The sequence below is a fragment of the Plectropomus leopardus genome, chromosome 4, assembly GCF_008729295.1.
Source record: "Plectropomus leopardus isolate mb chromosome 4, YSFRI_Pleo_2.0, whole genome shotgun sequence".
Classification (NCBI taxonomy): Eukaryota; Metazoa; Chordata; class Actinopteri; order Perciformes; family Serranidae; genus Plectropomus; species Plectropomus leopardus.
The window spans coordinates 30,227,187-30,249,172 of record NC_056466.1 but is presented as its reverse complement, the minus strand read 5'-3'; the positions used below and the strand labels follow the sequence as shown (position 1 = coordinate 30,249,172).

The 21,986-nt window shown below is 39.8% G+C and overlaps 2 protein-coding genes across 2 annotated transcripts; both read right to left on the bottom strand.

Annotated features, from left to right (window-relative positions):
• Positions 1–236: 236 nt before the first annotated feature.
• On the bottom strand, positions 237–11,039 carry smc2 (structural maintenance of chromosomes 2). The gene is made up of 25 exons (XM_042485812.1): positions 10,731–11,039; positions 10,367–10,516; positions 10,156–10,278; positions 10,029–10,067; positions 9,827–9,937; positions 9,401–9,445; positions 9,051–9,284; positions 8,684–8,833; positions 8,365–8,598; positions 8,108–8,267; positions 7,907–8,024; positions 6,589–6,727; positions 6,361–6,480; positions 6,056–6,260; positions 5,648–5,783; positions 5,143–5,267; positions 4,780–4,973; positions 4,492–4,635; positions 3,962–4,036; positions 3,640–3,759; positions 3,283–3,483; positions 3,056–3,172; positions 1,618–1,778; positions 1,337–1,484; positions 237–801 (listed from the first exon to the last, which is right to left on the bottom strand). Exons 1-25 carry the CDS (start codon positions 10,896–10,898, stop codon positions 616–618), a joined length of 3,603 nt encoding a protein of 1,200 aa, XP_042341746.1. The 5' UTR covers positions 10,899–11,039; the 3' UTR covers positions 237–615.
• Positions 11,040–12,934: 1,895 nt separating this feature from the next.
• exoc1l (exocyst complex component 1 like) lies at positions 12,935–15,201 on the bottom strand. Its single transcript, XM_042484460.1, has 3 exons — positions 15,081–15,201; positions 14,667–14,845; positions 12,935–13,204 (listed from the first exon to the last, which is right to left on the bottom strand). Exons 1-3 carry the CDS (start codon positions 15,199–15,201, stop codon positions 12,935–12,937), a joined length of 570 nt encoding a protein of 189 aa, XP_042340394.1.
• Between the last annotated feature and the right edge of the window lie 6,785 nt (positions 15,202–21,986).

Here is a 21,986-nt window from a genome sequence, read left to right as displayed (position 1 = left end):
TTATTGCCCAGCTTAAAACATTTGCTGAAAAGTAATCAAATGCAATGATTCACAGTACTAACAGTCAGTGTCTTAACACTACAGGTTTTGTGGTCAGTTTCACTTCGTGCACTTCTGTCTTTCAGTGTCTTTGATTATACCACTAGGGGGCGGCAAAATTTAACTCATTCTACGTTTGCTTTATCTGTGATGCATTTTCAAGTTGTGGCAATGACAGAAAAACATATAGAGTGAAATTTTATATCTGACCTGCTTTATTTACTAAAATATGACATGTTAGCTGCACATAAACCTGATAAGTGTGGCAGAAGAGCATGAACACAGATGAGAAAAGAAACAGGATAACCACGGATAGTTTACATAAAGGAAATGTACAGTTAAAGAGTTTAAAACTGACAAAGATAAAGAAGTTAAACATCTGGACAAAGAGGACACCTGCCATTGAAACAGCCATATAAACACAACTCTTAAGATCAGGAAGGAGCGATGACTACAGTGGAAATCGGAGTATACACACTGATTGCCAGAAGTTATGAACACATTTCTTTATGTGAAGTGATCTGGATTCTTAGGAAGTAATACCATCTTTTTTAAGTGATTACTTTAGTGCGATGATTAGCTGATGACCTGTTTGCTTCTTTTGTCTTTTTGGCGAGCCTTGTCTTGGCCTTTCTGAGGAAGGTTGGGGTCACTCTGGCTGAGTGCGGACCGTGTGACTGTGGACATGCCGTCAACAAACTTTGTCTTGAAGAGGACGTTGGCGTTGGTGAACATGCCGTCCTTCAGGGACACTACCACAAACTGCAGAGACACAATTTTAAAAAAAAGGTCACTTGAGTGCATGCGTTGCTTTTTGATGCACTCATAACAGGAGTTAAAAAAAAAAGTGATGTTGTGAGAGGTGGAGTCATTGAGGGGAGATCAATATATTCTCTCCTGGTGGCTGCAGCAAGGACTACAAACCATCACGACATCCAGTAAAAGACTACAAGACCCACAATTGCAGGCAGGCAGTCAGGACACTAATTGCTGCCCAGCTGAAACAAATCAGCTAATTAACCATAAAGAGGGAGCTGAAGGGGAGCAGCAGTCAGTGCACGTGGAGAAGACTGGAGTTTTGATTTACATGCCTGCTTTTGTTTTGTTTTAGAAAGCAATGCTTGTCTTCATCCCCTGCACCCACACCTCCAAAGCTCCAGGAGAAAAGCTCCTGACCTCTCAGGACATCACAACATGCACATAATCACACTGGTCTATTTAAGACCGAATGTCTTTGCACAACAATTAAAGGCTTTCTAATGGAGTTAGAAACGTGCACAAGTGTGTTTCAACATACCTGTGAGTGTCTAAAATGTGTGCGCAGCATCTGTCCGATGTTCTGCGTGTGTGACAGATCCAGGGCGGCATCCACCTCGTCCAAGATGTAGATGGGAGCTGGTTTGAAAAGCAGCATGGCCAGGATGAGAGACAATGCCACCAGTGATCTGAAAACAGACATGAAGAGAGTGCTCAGTAAAGTGACCGACTTCTTTATCATCCATGGGAACCTTCACATCACACTACCAAAACAGACAAAAATAACTGACACTCGATGACCATAAAAGTGCTTTTGCGGACCTTTGCCCTCCACTGAGCTCGGTGAGGTTCTCCTTCCAGGTGTTGCCCAACGCCACCTTAAACTCAAGACCCTCCAGCACACCACATCCTTGGGGAGGAGCCAGTTTAGCAGTGGCCCCTGGCAGCAGAGTGGAGAAAATAGATCCAAAGTCCTTGTTTACCTGCAGAGGAAGGGAAATATTACAAGTGAATGAAAAGCAACAGCTACAGGCACTACAGTGAGGTCCAAAACATTGGGACAAATGATTTAAGGGTATCTTCAGAATTTTGTGTCCAAGTGAGTGATGGGAACATTTTTTTTAAATTGGTCCAGTAATGAGCAAGAAAGGTGCAGCTGCAAACAGGCTGAAATGTAATAATAATGGGAAACTGAGCACTGTCGATGGATTTGTACTAAAAGTGTTTTTTTTGTTTTTTTTTGTTACTGACAGTGGGTTAGGGTTGCAACTAATGATTATTTTGATTGTCAGTCAATCTATTGATTATTTTCTTGGTGACTGATTAGCTGTTTAGTCTATAAAATGTCGGAAAATGGTGAAAACAGTTGATTAGCATTTCCCAAAGCCCAAGATATTGTCCGCAAATGTCTTGTTTCGTCCACAACCCAAAGATATCCAGTGCGTCATATCAGCAGAGTACAGGAACCAGAATACATACACATTTAAGAAGCTGGAATTAGAAAATTTGGACCTTTTTTCTTTAAAAAAAAAAAAAAAACCTACACAAACCAATTAATCGATTATAATAATAGTTGCCAGTTGATTTAGTAGACAACTTTTTGATTTATAGTAAGAAACAGCCCTGAAATCACCACTAAGAAAGACTTAATTTAAATATACAGTCATTTTATCATTATAAAAAACACTTCATTCAACATTTCAACACTTCAAGTCAACAGAAAAAATAAAAAGCTCACAAAAGCTGTCTTGGTTTATCTTTCCAATCACCAACTCTGGTCTGGTTGAAAAAAATAAAATAAAATAAACCTTACTCATTGAGTCAGATATGAAAATAAACTGACTGTACACACTGAAATTACTGGGTATTACTGTGGGATATTTAGATACAGTCTGGTGGGTTTGTTGATGGTGATTTTGGGGCTGTTTCTGGGATCCTTTCCATCGTGTTGTCAGACACTTAAAACAATAGCAGCCTGTCAGTGGCGGCCTGTTTTGCCGCCGCTGGCTGCAGCGTTCTCTTTCAATACTTTTTTAAAAACTTCAAACCAATTCAAACCAAAACCATAAGTGTTCAGTTTTAACCACTGATTGTAAAACATTAATGCAGTTGAATATTGTTGTATTAGTTTCAGTTATATGTACCAAGTCGACTGGCAAAACCGTGAATGTTGTCTCACAGTATATGTAGTCCAATGTTAGGTGAAAGAGAGTGACAATTGCGAATGAAGGGGGAAAAAACGTGCTGAAAGAAAGCAGACCTTCTGCCACGCCACGTTAAGAGCCTCATTCTTCTTCTGGTCCAGCTCCTCGATGGTCTGCAAGATTTTGGCTTTGTCGTTTTCCACGATCCTCTTCTTCTTCATCAGGTCATTATACTGCAAAGAGGAAGACAGTAGTGTGGAATAGACTAAAAGATATTTAAAACTGCAATTGTAATTTTTGCATTTGTGTTGACACAGCAATGTCTCCGTGTCTTTGTCCTCACCCTCTCCTCCGCCTCGTTCAGCATGTTCATGGCCCTCTTGTTGACGTTTCTCTCCAGCTTGGTGGTGGTCTCCTCCAGCTTCTTGAGCCGCTGACCAGCCTCACGGGGGTTATTGGTCTTAAAGTCATAAGAGGTGTTGGGCTGGCCGAAGAACTGACGCTCCGTCGCAATCCAGTCGTGTTCCTCCATCATCCGAGACACCTGGAGGAAGAACGCATGACGACAGGGAGAGATATGGAGAAATCTTTAACGGACCCTAATCATACTTTCAGGGAATTAAAAGATCATGGAATTAGACCGATGTTACAGACATCTGCCTGAAGAAAATTAAGAGTGAGTGTGTGAGTGTGTGTTTACCTTGTCAGCAGCTTCCTGGCTGTCTTTGCGGTGCTTACTGATGTTGTGCTCCAGCTCCTTGATCTTCAGCTGGATTTCGTTGTTCTGCTCTCTTATTTTATTAGCCTCTGTGCTCTTACCCTAAACCATTCCATTGGATACAAATGATCAAACCAATGGTCACATTTCTTTAATCCCAAGCAGTAAACTTAGTCAGCACTAGACCATTAAGAAAATGAAATAGAAAAATCTAAGAGGAAAGAAACAAATAGAGTGTTTCTAGTAGTTTCTTATACATACGTTTAACCACATTAAAGCATTAAAGGGAAAAACTTGTATTCACCTTAAGCTCTTTGTCCTGAGCCATGATCACTTCCTTCTGATTGGCCAGCTCCTCCTGGGCTTTACGCACAGCCTCCTGCACAGCAACAGAGAATGAGTTATGGTGAGAGGGAAGACAAATGAGAACAAGAGAGTAAACGTATTGTTTTACCGATTCAAAGCCTTTGTCTGCAGGTAAATGGTAAATGGACTGTACTTGTATAGCCCTTTTCTAGTCTTATTGACCACTCAAAGCGCTTTCATACTACACTGTCACATTCACCCATTCACACACACATTCACACACTGGTGGCCGAGGCTACCGTACAAGGTGCCACCTGATACTCAGTAACCATTCACACACACGCACACTCCGATGACACGGCATTGGGAGCAATTTGGGGTTCAGTATCTTTCCCAAGGATACTTCGACATGTTGCCCCGAAGAGCTGAGGATCAAACCTGCTAACCTTCCGATTAGAGGACGACCCGCTCTACCTTGACCTGTATGTAAACACACACACTCACACAACGTAAAAATTATACAAATACCTTGTTCTGTGAAACAGTGCAAGCCATGCTGTCTATCTGCTCCTGGATGGCCTTCAGAGCTTCATCTACAGCCTGAATCTGCTGCTCATAACCGGCCTGCTCCCTCCGCAGCTCCTCCAGCTCCAGGGCCACGGCATCCGACTCCTGCACACAAGAGCAACGAAATAAACACATGAATAATTGACCAGAAGCAGAAGTAGATTCTGACTGCTGCTGCTTGAAAAAAAAAACCCAATACATCATAAGGCGCTGACTGTGTATGATCATGTGTGTGTCCGGTTGGTGTACCTGCTGCTTCTGTTTGAGCTTCTTGTTGAAGGCATCAGCTTTGGCCTTGGCTGCATTGAGTTTCTGCTGGGCGGCTTTCAGCTCCTTCTCTCTCTCCGCCTCAGCGTTCTTCATCTTGTTCTCCAGCACCTTGTACTTTTCTTCAGCCCGTTTCTGCACGTCCTTGGTGACACGCAGGGTCTCCTCACTCTCCTCTGGTTAAGCAAACGCAACACACAATTCAATTAGCACAAAAAAAAGGCGAAATCAGGACCAATGTGGTGTTTTAGTGTCAACTTTCTATCTTATGTCTTTTTGTAGAGTTTGCACAAATATCCCTGTTAAATTCGGTTCTTTTAAATTGTGTGTTTTCAGCGTTCTGACCGATGGCCTTGCGCAGCCTCTCCAGCTCCTCTTGCTGCTGGTGGAAGGAGCTCTGCTGCATCTTGGCCTGCAGAATCTGTTCCTCCTCCACCTTCAGCTCATACTGCTGCTTCAGCTGACGGTACCTGCGGAGAGAAAATGTGATGAAGCAAAAAAAGGAATTTGGAAAAACAAATTAATACAAAAGTCTGACTGATACAGGACTTTTGAGGCAGATAAAGATTAAATATAATAACATGTAGGCCAAATAGTTTGATTTTTATAACGTATCGCGCAACAAATTACTGTTGGCAGGGAGCAGTAAGAAAAATAATAGCATTGCTTTTGAAAAGAGTAATGGGTAATGTATTACATTTTTTGAGTAGCAAGCCCAACACTGGTTATCAGCCGCATATTCACCCAATAAAAATGTCTGCCCTAAACTAATACTGGCTCATATACTGACCTCACTTATCCTTCTATGGAACCAGGATCATTTCAATACAATAATATTAAAAATTCATACTTCTCTGCGGTTCCTTTGAGGCTGGCCAGTTGTCGTTCAGTATCCTGAAGTTGTGCCTCCTTTTCATTCAAGTTGTCCCGAACCTCCTTCAGCTCCTGCAGGCTGGACAGAACGGATGCTGACTGGGAGCGAGCGCCTGAGAGAGAAAAAGCAGGGAAAAAGAAACTCCATTACTCTGTATGACGATCAGGAGTTTATGGGTGTGTGACAAGATGATTTTATATGATATGGATCACGTAAAACTGTTATTCCAGGTCTAATGTTTAGAAGCTTTAGAAAACTGTGGTGAATGTTAAGTAATAAATAAAACATTTGGACGTGCAGTATAACAAGTTTTGGCATGTTTCTAGGTGACCTCACATCCTGCAGATGACTCGGTGGTAAACACAGAATCCTTGTTGTTCTCACCTCCGCTCAGAGTCCCCTGTGGGTCAAAGATGTCCCCTCCAAGAGTGACAGTCTTGGTCATCACCTGCTTATCAAAAGCCACCTTTTTGGCATTGTCCAGGGTGTCACACACCAGTGTGGAGCCAAAAACGTACTCCATGGCCTTACGCAGGTCAGACTCATAGCCCACCAGGGACAGAGCTGTGTGGACGTTGTTCTCTCCAACCTGATAGGAGAAGGAGAATGGACAGAGGAGAGTTATCAAAGGGATGATCTGACAGAAGGACAATTTCATTTCCAAACCACTCTGTATTTAGACCTCTCACCAGGTTTTTGGCAGCAGTCACCACTTTGTCATTGAGTGTTTTGGCAGAGATCTTGTTCAGAGGGATGATGGTGTACCTCCGCTGCAGCTCTCCCTTCTCCAACAGTTTTTTACCGGTCACCTGGCAAAAACAAAAATCACATCGCCAATTGTCCCAGTTGACTGCAAATGAAATACCTAAACATGATTGCACTAAAATAACATGACCACTGCCCACTAACACACCTACCTCTGTGTCAACTACGATGTTGTAGAGCCGTCCTCCTGCAACAACCTCCAATCCTGTCGCGTAGGAGACGTCACGGACCGTGATTAAGTTAGCCAACAGCCCCTTCACTTTGCTGCGGTCCCATCCTCGCTCTGGGTCTCTATAAGACAGCAGAAACTATGTTCAATATTTAACAAATGCTGAAACTCTTCTCAGGACCAAAGGCAACATGATGAGACTGAATTTCATAAGACAAGCTCACTGGGAATTTTCTCCTTACTGCAAATTTCATACACATGTACACTTGTTCAGTCAGTTTTTGATAGATTATTCAGAAAAACACTCAGATCTGACAGAACCTATTAATTATCTTTAAGAATCAATTAGATCATTTCTGCCACAAAAAGCTTTTCTCAAGCTTTGTGCCCATATCAGTGCTTTTGCTCTCTTTCTCTCAAATGTGATGAGTAAGTCATGCTGGTCAGACTTTTACACATACTTCCATTCAAAATGACTTAGAGTACAATTAAATGAAGCGTTTGCTCATCTAAAAGAAACCTTTCGTTAATGATCATTTTAACTGATAATAACTTTTCACATCCCAGGCCCTGGTCTTTGTCAGACCGTGATTTATAATTGCCAAAGTGACACTGGACATTATTAAATGGGCATTTTCCAGGCATTACACGGTTTTACTCTTCGCCAGAATACAAGCTGCAACTCAGGTCGGAGCCTGAAGTTACCCACGCAGAAAACGACACAAAATCACATTATTTTGAAGGATTTAGCAAAGCAGCAATAGTGATTCCCATGTTCTAGGTATTTGTTTAAAAAAATAAACAAATAAATAAAAATCACAATAGCCGAGATTGCCAGTACCCCTAAGGGCTAATTCCCATCAAGTAATCCAAAACATTTTTGAAAATTCCCAGCATGGAATCTGGAATTCATTATGATGAGCTGCAATAACTGAAACCACTCCATCAATGATGCAGAGTAGTACGGCAGAACTAGTATAATAAACTCACATGCACGTGTGCAGCTTCTGACCGATCAGATGATGACTAACGAGAGCCCGGACTGACTGAGTTAACAGAATGACGCATATCAGAGAACTTAGTGTCTATAGACGCTTTAATTTGATATATTATTACCATATTCAAAGTGAAATATCAGTCTTTTGCTTATTTCACAAGTTGACACTGCAACGATGAAAACAAAATATATTGTGAAACCCAAGTTATTATGAGGCCGAGAGTAAACAAACAAAAGTCCAAACAGATATAGAATCAAAACAAACTGCACAGTTATAGAAATGATCATTTTGGGATATCCTTACTTGTACTCGAAGCGCAAGTTGGGGAAGCGGGACACAAGTCTCTCGTATGTTTCTTTGAGATTAGAGACCTCTCTGGACAGCTGTCTTCTTTTGTCCAGCAGAGTCTCCTCCTTCCCATCTGCATACAGACATTATAAATATATTTTAAAAAAAGTTTAACATGAGGATCAGCAGCTGCACTGCTCTGCTCACACACTGTACCTTCATAGTTGAGTTTAGCCAGCTCAGCCTGTAGCTTCTCCTTGCTGCTCGTTACAGCCTTCAGACTGTCCTGGTCCTTTTTGTAACCACTGTCCATCTTCTTCACCTCAGCCTGTTTGGTCTTAAGCTCAGCCTGGGCATGCTTCAGGGTCATCTGGGCCTGGATGGAAAGAAGGACAGAGACGTTAAGTATTTTCTCATCATGGAAGGATTTTAGAAACAGCAGACATGTGATGCATATCTATCTCTTTTCTCACCTGCTTGGCCTCAGTATCAGCCTTGCTCATGTCATTCTTGCAGGCCATCATCTGCCCGGCCAGTGTGGCCTCCTCTCCGTCCTCATTGGTAGAAAGGCCTGCTGACACAGCTCTAAAATGTTGCTCAGCTGCCTCCAGGTCTGCACTCTCCTTCTGTCCCTCCTCCTGTAGAGCCTGGAGCTGCTCCGTCAACTTAGAAACCTCTTTTTCTTTTACCACAAGCATTTTCTTGTCCTGAGGATGATAGATAACAGCTGATGATTAAGTATTAAGCTGTGCAAATTGCCAATAGTCGTAAAAGTACATTTTGCTAAATTACCTCCTCCATACTCTTGACAAGCTCTTTCCTCTTCTTGGTTTCATCTTTGACATTCTGCTTTTTCAGGTCAAGCGCACTCTGAGCTTTGGCGTCAACACGTTGCACATCAGCGAGAGCCTCTTCCAGAGATTTTAATACTCCATTCACCTCCTACAGATGTGTAAATAAACATCAAAGACAAAGCAATATGATTCAATATTCCCTTTTCTTGTTGAGATTTCATTAAAACATGCAAAACACAGATTTTCGATAGGGGCTACAGATCATTTACAGCGTGTCTTTCAAAATGTTCTTCGGAACTAATTTAATCCAGGGGCCAACATTGGAATTGGAAGTTGACTTCCAAAGAACAGAACTTTAGGTGTACCTGGTCTTTTTTCTTCTGTAGCTCCTGAATCTGGATCGACAGCTCCTGGACTTTGCTCTCGTTCTCGGCCATGGTGGCTTGCATCTTGGTGATGTTATCCTGCATCACCTTCAGATTCTCAGCAGACTTCAGTTTGGTTTCCTCTGCACACACAAAGAGCCAGGCCACGTACAGCCGAGACAAGTGCTGGATCTCTCGCATCAGCTTCTGGTACTCCAAGTATGATGATCGTTCCTGTAGAGGGAGGAAGGTTTAGAAAAAGAGGAAATAACCAGAAAAAATTTCATTCATTTCATCATATCTCAGTCACAGCTGGAAATGTTTAAGTTTGGATTTTTCAGTGAGCCTACCTCTTGGAGTTTATGCATGGTTGGAGTAATTTCCTCATCCAAAATCTAAAACGTAAACAAAGCAAAACAGTTACATAATTCAACATTAATTGCAACTGCTGCCCGCTGCAGAATGAACAGACATAAACGAGTCAAACATGAGTTTGGACTGGGGCTGCAACAAAGTGTTATTTTAAATATTGGTTCATTTGTATATATTTTTTTAAAATGTATTTACTCAGTTTATTGTTTGGTCTACTAAATGTCAGAAATAGTGAAAAATTCCATCCCAGTTTCTCAGAGTCTGAGGGGATGTCTTTAAATGTCTTGTTTTGTCAATCCAAAACCCAAAGATAGACAGATTTATATAAAAAGCAGGAAATCTTTACATTTGTATGAAAAACTACCTTTTCAAAATAAATGTATTATTCTGGATGTCTCACTTACTGTCTGAATCTCCTTCAGCTTAGCCTCCTTCTTCTCAATGGTTTTCTGAGCGCTTATCTTCTTACATTCATACATCCTGGTTCCTGCAGCCTCCTCAATCATGGCAAGAATCTGACAGAAAAGATGTGGTGATTGGAAGACTTGGAAAAGGCAGGAAACGTGTGTAAAATAGTACAAATGATGGACAAGTGTGTGCGTTTACCTCTGGTGGCTTCATGTTGAGAACTTTGGTGATCCTCCCCTAAAATATTACAAACATCACTTAATATAAAATACTGTAGAGGGTTACAAACACGATCATGCACACTGCTGCAGACATGAGGACTGACCTGCATGATGAGGAAATGTGGGTTGTTGACATTGAGGCCAACAGAGCAAAACAAGTCCTGCACTCTGGTGTTATTGGCATTAACTCCATTGATGAGATATTTGTTCCTGCCACCAATCACCACCTTAAAGACAGATGTAAAACACAGTTTGAGAGTTAGCGTTGCACACAGTAACCTTGTTCTCCAGTTACAGTGCCTTCTTTAACGTTACCTGTCTGGTGACGGTGATCTCATCGTGGGTTTCAAACCCCAGAGGACTCTGGCTTTTGTTGGAGTTGTCAAAGGTGATAGAGACGGTAGCCTTGGTAATGCCACCCTGTCCATTTTTGTAAACCAAGTCTTGGAGGTTAGAGGCTCGCACCTTTTAAAAAATGAAACGAAGAGATACAAATTTCAAATATGAGCAGTTTTAAGAGCGCTAAGATGCTTTTAGCTAACCTTAACTAGCTTTGTTTTGCTAGTTAACAATAGAAAACGACGCCATACCAAACGCTACACCCTGACTAATTTAAGGTCAACAACTGGGTAAAGTTTGGCATAGAGTTCAGTGACTCTGTAGCTAATAATATACTTACATGGCTAAGATTGGAAATGCCCAGAAGGAAACATATCGAGTCCAAAATATTGGACTTTCCGCTGCCGTTGAGTCCTGTGATGGCGTTGAACAGCGGGTCAAAGCCGTTGATTTCCGTCCTCTGCGCGTAGGATTTAAATCCTTCAATAATAATAGACTTGATGTGCATCTTTAGGTTACCCTTTCTCCGCAGATCCCGGAGTCAAGATTTGCAGTGTCCAAGTATCAAATCGGTGACTTAAAAGTTGAAGCACTAAGTGTACAGCCCAGTGTTTACAACCGACCACAGGATAACTGACTCCTCTCTCCTCTAACTTGAATTTTGGCGGCAGGCAAGGAGCCGCTAGTCTGTCCCCTCCGTGCCTGAAGACTGGACCAAAAGTGTAGAGTATTTTTACACGATATGTGCACATATTAATTAAATGTTTCAGAATATGAATTCTACTGACTTGGAATTTTAAGATGATATGCAAAGAAAACCGTGTCATATAATTGTGTTTTTATTAGTCAGGCAAATTTTTAGACTACCAGATGGTCCTTGTGACAGATCATACTAACCTGTAGCGATGTTTGGCGCCATCTGAAGGTAGAAAGTTGAACTATGAATGTAAGTAAAAAAAACAAAAAACTCATGCCAAACCGTGTCAAACGCGTGATAGAGGATAGAAAGAAGCAGGATACAGAAAAGGTTTGCCGGCAGCCATGGGTAAGACTTACTGGAAACAGTTTATAGATAACAGCATGTAGCCTATCATATTTTATTATTTCAACAATGATTTTACCATGTTAAATAGTGAAAAACTTGAAGTAGCCTATGAAGCTGTAGGTCTACCCACCATTAAGAATAAAAGAAAGTCCTAGAATTAGCAATTACTGAAAAGCCCATAATAATGAGTCCCTTTGCTCCCATTCTTGACTAAAGTCTCAAAACGTGGATTTTCCTGTTACATTTATTTAGCTGATATTAATTGTTATTATTATTATTATTATTACTATTTTCTTTCAATTTTTGTTTCAATTTAAAGGCCTGTATGCAAACTGATTCAAACAATTCTTAGCAAAGCAAGGAGTAAAAAAAATATTTATTTCTAGAGGTAATCAGCTACTCTACAGGGCAGGCCTAACAGTGACTTCTTTATTTACATTTTTAATGGCCTAAAGTCTGTGGTGACATGGAGGAGGCCAACCACCTCATTTTCTGGCTGATGAACAGTATAACCACCCATCACTAAAAAAAGCCATTGCCATATTTAGGAGAGTGTCCTATATTTACTTCTTTCTTCATAACGTACCCATCTATAGTGGAGTAGTAGTATTTGATAAGTGGGCTGTAAAACTAGTTAGATGGGTAGGCTACCGAGGAGGAAATTGAGTCTCCGATATATTCCAGTGGTTTTTTGGTTGATAGGAGTGTAGACAGTATATGGCCAGAAAAAGAGGTGGGTATACCCTGTATGCCTGTGTATGCATCACTGCCCATCTACCTAGTACACCCACCTCATATACTGCCACTAATGCCTAAAGGTAATCAATATATCAATGCTAATATACACTGAAATCAGCCTATAGAATATACACAAAATACATTTGTAGTGTTGTACAATGTGATGTACCTTTAGGATGTTAAAACCCTGAATCCAACTGTCCTCCACTGTATGGTTATTCCCAAACTCATGTCTACCAGTCATAGTCCACCATTGGTAAATTTATAGGGCACAACAGACAAGCTTCTATAGGAATGATCAAAAATGTTGTACAAATTTGTATTTACCACATCGATGCCATATTTTAAGATAGAGAAGGCTAAATGCAAAAAGAGGCAAGAAATGTGTGGTTCTTTTATTTGTTCTCCATTTGAAATTCATTTTTACAATAGCACACTGAAGAGAATACATTCACAAAAGTAGATTATACAATTAACAAATACCAAGCTGCTTGAAACTGGCATTTGCCATTGAAAGACATTAGCATAATGATTAATGCAAAAGACATTTCATGATGAAGAAGCCCTTAGTGTATATAAGAAGCCACAAAACTGCACTCACGCCACACCTCCTACTCAACACAAGTTATATACAGTAAACCTGTACAGTTCTCTAACATACACACACACACACGCACACCTTAATTAATACACACACACACACACACACACACACACACACACACACACACACACACACACACAATCATTGTGTCATTTCATTAGGCATCCAGAGGCACGGGACACATGGACAGACACACCAGATTGAATGCATAGAAGCATATCTGTGTTAGAACAACACAGTCTCCTCTGTTGGAGTAGAAGGAGGTGGGCTTGATGTAGGTCCAGTCAAAGTTCCGCAGGTTTAGTGACCGTTGACAATATTGGTCGCTGAGGGCAACCAGGGCACGCACAATCGCGTATTTGGCTGAGCAGCTGACGGCCGTCACTGTACGCACCTCGTCAAAGTGCAACAGGAAACAGGGGTCATCCTGCAGACACAGAGTGAGATAGCATTATTTATAAACAACAACAAAAAAACATTCATGTAACCCTTTAAAAAATCAGAGCTGACAAAGTGACACAGCAGTTACCTAAAGGAACACATTGGTCACATCTGAAATCCATTCGAAAGAATACATTCATAAGATTCCAGATATATAAAAGCAAATAGGCTGCTGGGAGATGGAAGGATAGACGTGAAAAAAATCTTGTTAATAAAAACATGAATTAATTTCTCCACCACCGTAGATGTACAGATTTAGAGTGCCCAAAAACGATGTTTTTCTGTGGGCCGATGCAGAAGTTAGCAAGCTCTGTGGCAAACAAACATTTATGATGCTTACACGTTCTGTTCAGCAAGGTAATTTTCACAAATGAGCACCACTTTTATGATCTTTTAGGCCTTAATACAATCACCAGAAGTAAAAAGCTAACGTTTGGCTATAAATGTCGGATTACTTTCCATCACTACGAGGCTGTAAACCGTGTTGGGTGTGATGCCGTTCTGTAGTCTCCTTCAGCCACTTGTTAGCAACTGCCTTTTTTAAGACACATCAAATCTTCAAAGTTTGATAGTGGGGTATCTAATGGTGTTTCTTTATGTAGAACAAAACCTGAAAATCTCCTCAGCTTATGTTAACCACATATCTTTTTTTCCAGCATCTAACCAAAAACCCATTGACCTCGACACAAGGGAACCGGAAGTGCTGAAATGCTAACTCATTTCCGAAGACGTATTCGGCACTCTATACGGTAGCCTATTTGTCTTGTAACGCTTTTTTTTTTCCTTGCGCATTTTGTTTATTATAATTTCCTTTAGGATCCTAAAGGCAAATGGTTGATGTTTCTTTTTTGAGTCCAAAAGAAACACTATGAGAGGAGCATGTAGCACTAAAAAAACATGAATTCCATGTGAAATTTCGGTCTGAGATAAATTACATAATTTCAAAGCTTTCACAGTTATAAACAGTAAAAGTGTGGTTGTTATTTTAGTTATTAGAAAACATTTTAATCATTATATTCAATTTGGCAATCATCCTTTCTAGAGAAAACTGCAGGGCATAAGGATAGGTGATATGGAGAAAATCAAATATCACAATATTTTATACCAAATACCTTAATACCGATATTGTGGTGTTGACCTCTGGTGCTTTCACAAAATATTTAGACAATGACAGTTTTGATAAATAATCATCAGTTATGTGGATATAATAACTCTAGTATACTCTAATAATAGAACAGCTAGATCAGTCTGGTGAGTTTAGAAAATTGCATCACATTATTGTAATTCAGCCCTTTAAAACCAGGAAAGACAACATTTTTGCCATATTAGAATATTCCAGATGATATCTAGTCCCATATCATGATATCAATATAATGCCAACATATTACCCAGCCCTAGAATAATGCAAGAATAAGCAATGGAAATTGTAATGAAATTTGGTCAATTACCACATCGGGGTCGCGTCCGTCAACCAGAGTCAGGTCTTTGAGGGACCAGACCTCCGCCCTCCTGTAGCAATCCTGTATACTGGAGCGTTTGGTGTGGGACCTCTTAGATCCAGACTTCAGGGAGGTCTGAGATATCTGACATCGCACTATACATAACTGCACCTCTTTGTTTTTTGCAACTGCAGAAAAAAAAAAGCTTTTTTTTTTTTTTTGCAAAGAAATGGGCACACTGCAGCACCAGACATGTCATTTACAGTAAAAGTAAAAACTTGACTCTTTATAGGCCTCGTAGACGTTACACAGGCTGTTTCATTCAGCATTACACATTTAGTTCATTTCCAAACAGATTCTCTGTACGAAAGATAATATTATGTCAAGGAAAATTCCATTGAGCATATTTAGAAAGCTGTTTACCTGAGACACAGAGAAAATGTCTTCCATGCGTCGGCTCTTCAATCTCAATAAACTCCACCAGTCTCTGTTTCGTTGGTCGGAATAAAACTCTCTGCATCTCCTCCCTTAGAAGAGACGACATCACTGGAGAGAGGGAGACAAGAATTGGGATCAGATGATAGGAAAAAAGCTTTTTTTTAAAAAAAACAAACAAACAAAACAGAAGCAGTAGGGCAGAAAGACAATGAGAGAGTGATGGAGAGAGATCACAACAGTGGAACCTGGCGGTGGTGGGGAGGGAGGCGGCGATGTTTCTTCTGGTCAGAGAAAAGTATGTGGCTGTGTGTGAAATAAGCTCCCACTCAATCCACACACACTTCACTCTGAGGTCAGTCAATTTGGATGATCTATGTTAATCTTTCATTTAAGTACTGACTCGCCCAAGAGGGATTTGGTCGAGGGGAGAACAATTAAAGGCCAATCTCTTCATCATTTCGCCCTTTTATTGCTTCAATTAAGATCCATTACTACGCTGATCCTGAAGTCGACTCAGGTTTCCTGCAAATATGGATTTCCCTCCTGGATTTGTATTTACTTCAGTGAAGTGTGTCTCGCCCAAAGACACATACAGTACTTTAACCTGGTTGTGTGGAGTTACAAGTTCCCTCACAACACACATATAGACAGTCTCCTTCTTTCTTTCCATGGTCAATCTGTCTCCACTCACTGACATATAGATGCTGATATATACCGTGGCAAATTGCCCAATTGTTTGTCTGTGATTAAACGGTTGTTGTGTGGGAAAAGGATGTCCCACAGCACTCTGCACGGTTTCCATTACCCTGTAGTAATTCAATCTCTGAGGCCAGGTACAAGCGGGGTGAAGCACTTAAATGGAGGAATTTTACAAGCACATAAAGAATGCTACACTTCTTTAGGGACCGCGGCTCTAAGAGACAATTAGCTGGATGTACTGATAAGCAGAACACAATATCACAGTTCCAGTTCGCAAGAGGCAGGTCCGAACAGCATGGGAGGACTGGGTTTTTTTTCTTCCATAAACAACCCCAGGATGAACCGAGGCCAGAGCTCTGATTTGATTTGTTAGCAGGAAAGAGTGTGGCTCCATTGGATTTGTCACATTTTGTGAAAACAAAGATGGGTCGTTGCACAGCTAAGTGCTTTATTGTTGTTGTTGTTGTTGATGGTTTTTGTGGGTGTTCACTTGAAAGGCTTTTTGCCTCTGAGATGGAAAGATGAGCAGATGGACAGGAAGTAGGGAGGAAAGGAAAATATACAAGTGTTGAATCTCATGAATAACACATGAGGTTTGTTGTACTTACTTATCATAACCCCAGTATGTCTGTTCATGTGCATTAAAGATCATTATTTGGACAATAACAGGAGAAAAGCCAAGAGAGTAGTTTTGTGATATATGGTGGAATGCAGGAGAATAAAGGGCGTAATAATTTTTCAGTGTGTCATGTTGGCCATAAAGCATTCCCATCATATCTGACTTTTTTTGAGGCATGCAGGTGAGATGTTATGAAAACCAACAGGATATATATTTGTTAAAGGCAAATTCAAGACCCAACTTTCTACTTTGGCTTTAATTGAACTTATGTATTTAATGACTTGTATTTGTATTTATTTGTATATTTTAGTCTGTTTTAAAAAAATATTTATTTATGATCTTACTTAATGCTGTTTAATGCTTTCATTTAACTCTTATCTACTGTTTAGAGTATTTTGCTCATTTGTTATGATTTCTATTATTGTTTTTATTTATTTACTGTTATCTTTCTATTTGTAGGTTTTATCCTGCCTTTGGTGTTTCCTCACTTCTGGCAGCGTTTCCTCAGTTTCTGGTTTTAATGAGTATTCTTATTTTAGTGTGTTTTTTTTTCCATCCATGTGCTAGTGTGTATGTATATGTATCTGTGTGTGAGTGTGTGTGTGTGTGTGTAGGGGGGTAGGTTTTATTGTATCAAGCACTTTGTTTTACGGTTTTGTTTGTATGACAAGTGCTACAATTAAAGTCTGATTGATTGATATTGCAATTATAATAGTGTTATATATGGCTGTATGGGAGGAGTTTGGAAATAGGAAACGCATGATTAAAGAGGATTAAGAGGAGGTGTATAAGGTGTAGGAGTAAAGTCAGAGGACCTGGCAGCAGGGATGAGGAGAGGATATGAAAGGACAGATGAAGATTGGGAATTAAGAGGGAAAGAAGAAGCTGCTGCTGAAAAGATGGATAGAAGATAAATCATACCGCATCAGAGAAATATCAAGAAGCAGGAAAGAAGGGAAGACATGAAGAATGCAGAGAAATAAGTCAATTTACTAATGGAAAAAAAAGCAAAGGAAGAAAACAAGCTGAATGTGGACAAAAACGACCAGGTTGTGGAGCTGAATTAAGGAACGAGCAACACAGATTATGCAGGAAGTGGTGCTGAGCGAAGGAAAGGTGGGAAAATAATAGATAGGAAAATCCTCGAGGAGCAGATAACGACTAATCCAAGCAAACCCGAGGAGAACTGAAAATGATGACAGAGGAAAAGCGAAGGAGCATGCCGAGTTCACTGAGAGGAAGGAGACTGGGAAAGAAAGAGAAAATCTGAGAAGGTGCAGAGGTATAATGAGTCCATGCAGGAAGAGAGAATTAATGAGGTTGGCACCATTATACATTAAGGAAGCCAGACTGGCGCTAATGAAAACATTTTGGTCTAATGCAAAAGCCTTAGGCTGGGAATTAAAAAAGCGTGAGAGCAGAAACATTGTTTTTATTAAACATATAGATTCTGGATTTTAACATCTGAAATTTTTGTAATGATTATGTTAACCTATTTGTCCAGATTAAAAATATGTTTGCTCTGTATAATTACTTCTTGAATGTTAAACTCCTGTTTTTCTTTGTGATATTTCAGCCTTTTTCAGTTAATTACTGTCATACATTTGAAAAGCTGTCATTGTAGCATTTGCAGTTTTGATCTTTGCAATACGTTTTGCTGATGTTATGTAGTAGTATTATGTAGTACTGAAATGCTTACTTGCATTGTTACATTATTGTTATGATCAGAAGTTATTTTTGATGGTATCATATTCAATGATTCTCAACCTTTAGAGGACACAGGTGGAGACAGTCAAATGACAGTCAGACAGCTTCAAATGGTACAGATGATGCAGGCGCAAGGACCAGGGTCTATGTTTGACCATTAAATATATTCAGATATCACAATATATCTGCTGATTTACATCACTGACAATCAGGGGTGTAGCACAGAATTCTAGGCCCTATGCATAAGGAGCCTGTGGGCCCCACATCCCTATTCTCTCGACCCATGTCTCTCTCATGTACCTTTTGATTTTTTTCTTTTGCTTTCTTTCCCTTTCCTTTCCTTTTCTTTTTTTTTTTTTAATGCAATGAGAATGTGTACAATTGGAATTCAGACCTGGGTCAAATAACTCTACAAGATAGATTCATTTGTCATTTTTTAAAATTCTGCAGTAGACATGGGTTTTTATCGCCTCCGGCTCTAATCGGCATTCCTGGAAACACAACACGCAGAACGCGCTAATTTCAGCTCCTTAACCGGTGAGATACAATTATGCACCGTCACTAATTACCTTCTGTCTCCACCTATGCAGCGCTAAAACACCGATCCAAATACATCTGCGCTGAGTTTGAAAAAGGGACTAAATAAGTCTGTTCCTGCACGGATTACTATTTACCTGTTCTCCGGCCTGTCTGTGAAGTCACACAGACACACCAACAAAACAAACTACACACACATAAAGCTGCCTGAAAGGCAGAATTGTGTGCTCCAGGGGTGTGTTCACTGGCAGTAGGAATACAGGCGATTGCCTATATTAAGCAGGCTTACCTGTGTTTGAAAAAAATGCCTGCACACCCTAACTTTGGTGGAAAGGGCTAAATGATACTGCATATACTAAACTATTTTGCACCTTTAAAGGGTGAGAGGGGCCTCAGAGAGCTTCCACTATTTTTATACAAAATTTATTCAACTGGATTACATAGCAAATTTTAATGTAGTTGTGGTAGTTATTACTTAGCATTTAACACTTTTCATTACAGGCTTTTCGAGGGCCCTCCCTCCCACTGGGGCCCTGGGTAACCAGTCCCACTTTTCCCCCTACTATGACACCCCTGCTGACAATACAAGTAACATGTATTTGCATGATAAATAAATGTAACAATTTAAGTTAAATAATGTTGAAGTTGCCTGCGCCCTACATTTCTATGTTAAAACAGGGTAGTTTAGCAATGACTCATTGTTAATACAAGCAAAACCCGTGATCAAATCCCAGCAGCCGTTTTTGCGGACATGACACAAAATGAGTCACGGAGGCAACCAGGCTCATGAAAAAAAGAAGAAAAAAAAAAAGAAGTGCACTGTCATCATGTTGCAATATGCCAGAAACATTTAACCGAGACTTGAAGCAAAGACAGTTGTAAAAAAAGAAGAAGCCCAGAAAAATATAGTTCACTGATGATACATTAAATATGAACAAAGGACTCCAAATGCACTTCCCCCCCTCTCTTCTCCCTGAAGCTAAAATAATTAATAATAACCTCTTTCTAGCTTCAGCACCGTGCCTCATGAGATAACCTTTCCTGTTATATTTCCAAACTTCTGACTATAAAGCATGTCTGTGGTATTATCCCCACAGCTGCCTCCGTGCCATGTCACTCTACGTCTCTGGGTGCATCTGTGCCCGTTCAAGAGTGTGCAGTGAGGTAACAGCAATGCCAGTCTGCAAGTGGTAGAGGATGATTACATGCTGCGCATAATGTGTTGACATTCATGTAAACACACACAAACATAGGGGGTGCACACACTTTGCTGGACCAAAATATATTTTCCAAAGGTTGTTTCTTTTGTTAGAGCTGATAATGGCCTCATAGTATTTCAAGTGCTGCACTGACAGGAGCATAACACAGCTGAAGCCCCTCTGCTAATGTAGCTGCACTGTCACAGGAAACATGGCAATCCTTATTAAACAAACATTTATGGCAATTAATTATTAAGCTATTGTTTTGGTTGTAGTTTTAAAATCCATATTTGAAAAGAAAAAGCATATTATTAGTTATCTATGGTCAGTATTTTTTTTTAATCTTGAGTTATGTTAATATATCTATGAACCGCTTGTAAATGAAGGTTGAACTTGTGGGTTTCGATATTTTTACACAGTATTGAAGTCAGATATTTTGAGACACTTAAATTTCCAAGAAAACCACCCGAAATTCTCAAGACTACCTTAAGTGTTACTTTTAGAACTTGTTGTATACATCTGCTATATCTCTATAAAGAGGAGATGTTGCTTAGTAAAATACTTTAGAAAGTGTAGATCTTTAAATCAGTCAAGAACCCTGACTTCACCTCAGTGACATGTTCTGGTAAAATTAGATAGTCATGTTTGTTTCTAAAGGGTTAAATCCATTCATCAGTTCAGTCATTCATTCATTAAATGATTTATGTAACCAAACTATATAATGAAATAAATCAACTTTTTCTGTCCTGTTGTTTTGCTGCCTGTTTCCGTGGTGCCATATTGTCTACAATGGACCAGCGTGTGTGTTTTTTATGTAAGAATGATGGTTAATTTTGGACTATTGTGGCTGACATGGACAAAGTGATAAAAAATGGGATGTGACAGGATGGCGCACATTGGCATTATTTATGATTTTATGGCAATGACAAAACACATACTGGTATATTTTTTTTATTTCCCATTTAACTTTTTTGTCCCATTTTAATAACAACTATTTTTGTTAGAGCCTACCTGCTTTGTTTAACCTCTTGAAACCTAAGCAAATTGGCCAGATTTCCCTCAAGGTAGAAGTTACAGGTAGAAGTTACAAGACAATTACCTAAAATTTTGCAAGAAAGAAATTCAGAAAGAAAGAAAGAAGAATGGTAAAAAAAAAAAAAAAATGTTTCTGGACACACGCTCCCTCTCTTTCTTTCTCCCTCTCCCTAGAAACTGATTTCAGGTCATTTTAACCATTTCCAAATTTCATGCAATTTGCCTATTTAGCCATGATTTCAAAACAATTGGCACAGATTTCAAAGATTTAAAAGCATGTGAAAAGCATTAGCACATGAGATTTCCAGGTTTCAAAGGGATCATGGGCCTACTATCTATATGTAAATCCTTATTTGTCCCATTTTATCTGACTTGATACAGACTGACTACTTAATCCAGTGAGACAGCAGTTTATTTATTTTCTCTTTATCTACAATATTCTATGTATGTCTTGACAACATGCTTCTCCCTTGTCCACAAAGACAATGATCAGTACAATAAAAATAGCAATCAGTGCAACCATTGCAACCCTTGCAAGACCACGTGCCTCTGTCATCTCTTTTTATCTAGTGTCATCTTGTTTATGAATGTGATATTTACCCAGAAAGGGGTTGTAAACTTTGTTATGAGCAATAATGCACTTCCGCCTGTGTATCATTTCATGTTACGCCAATGTCAATACAATGTCACGGTGGTTTGGAGATCATGTGAAATAAACATCAAATCTCACATTATGCCTCATAAAAAGGGTCAAAATGCACAATAATAAGAGTTTGGGGGAACCTCGACACAGTATAACTGCAACGTCACGCTCTGTAGAGCTTCTGATTGGATGTCGATAAAAGGGGAAACCCCTTGCCATCAGGCAGGGCCATCCCTACTCTGCGCTGCACCCTCCTGGCGACCGTCCAATGTCACATTCACCGTCCATTCACTGTGACATAAACTGTGTTTTCATGAGAATAATATAGTGGCGTTCATAATGCATATAAGTATAATTGTTTTATTCCCCGATGAGGTAGTATATAACATTTCAAGTATTATGCAAATACTTTAAGGCAATGCGAGTTAAAAGAGTTTCCGTGTCATTCTCGC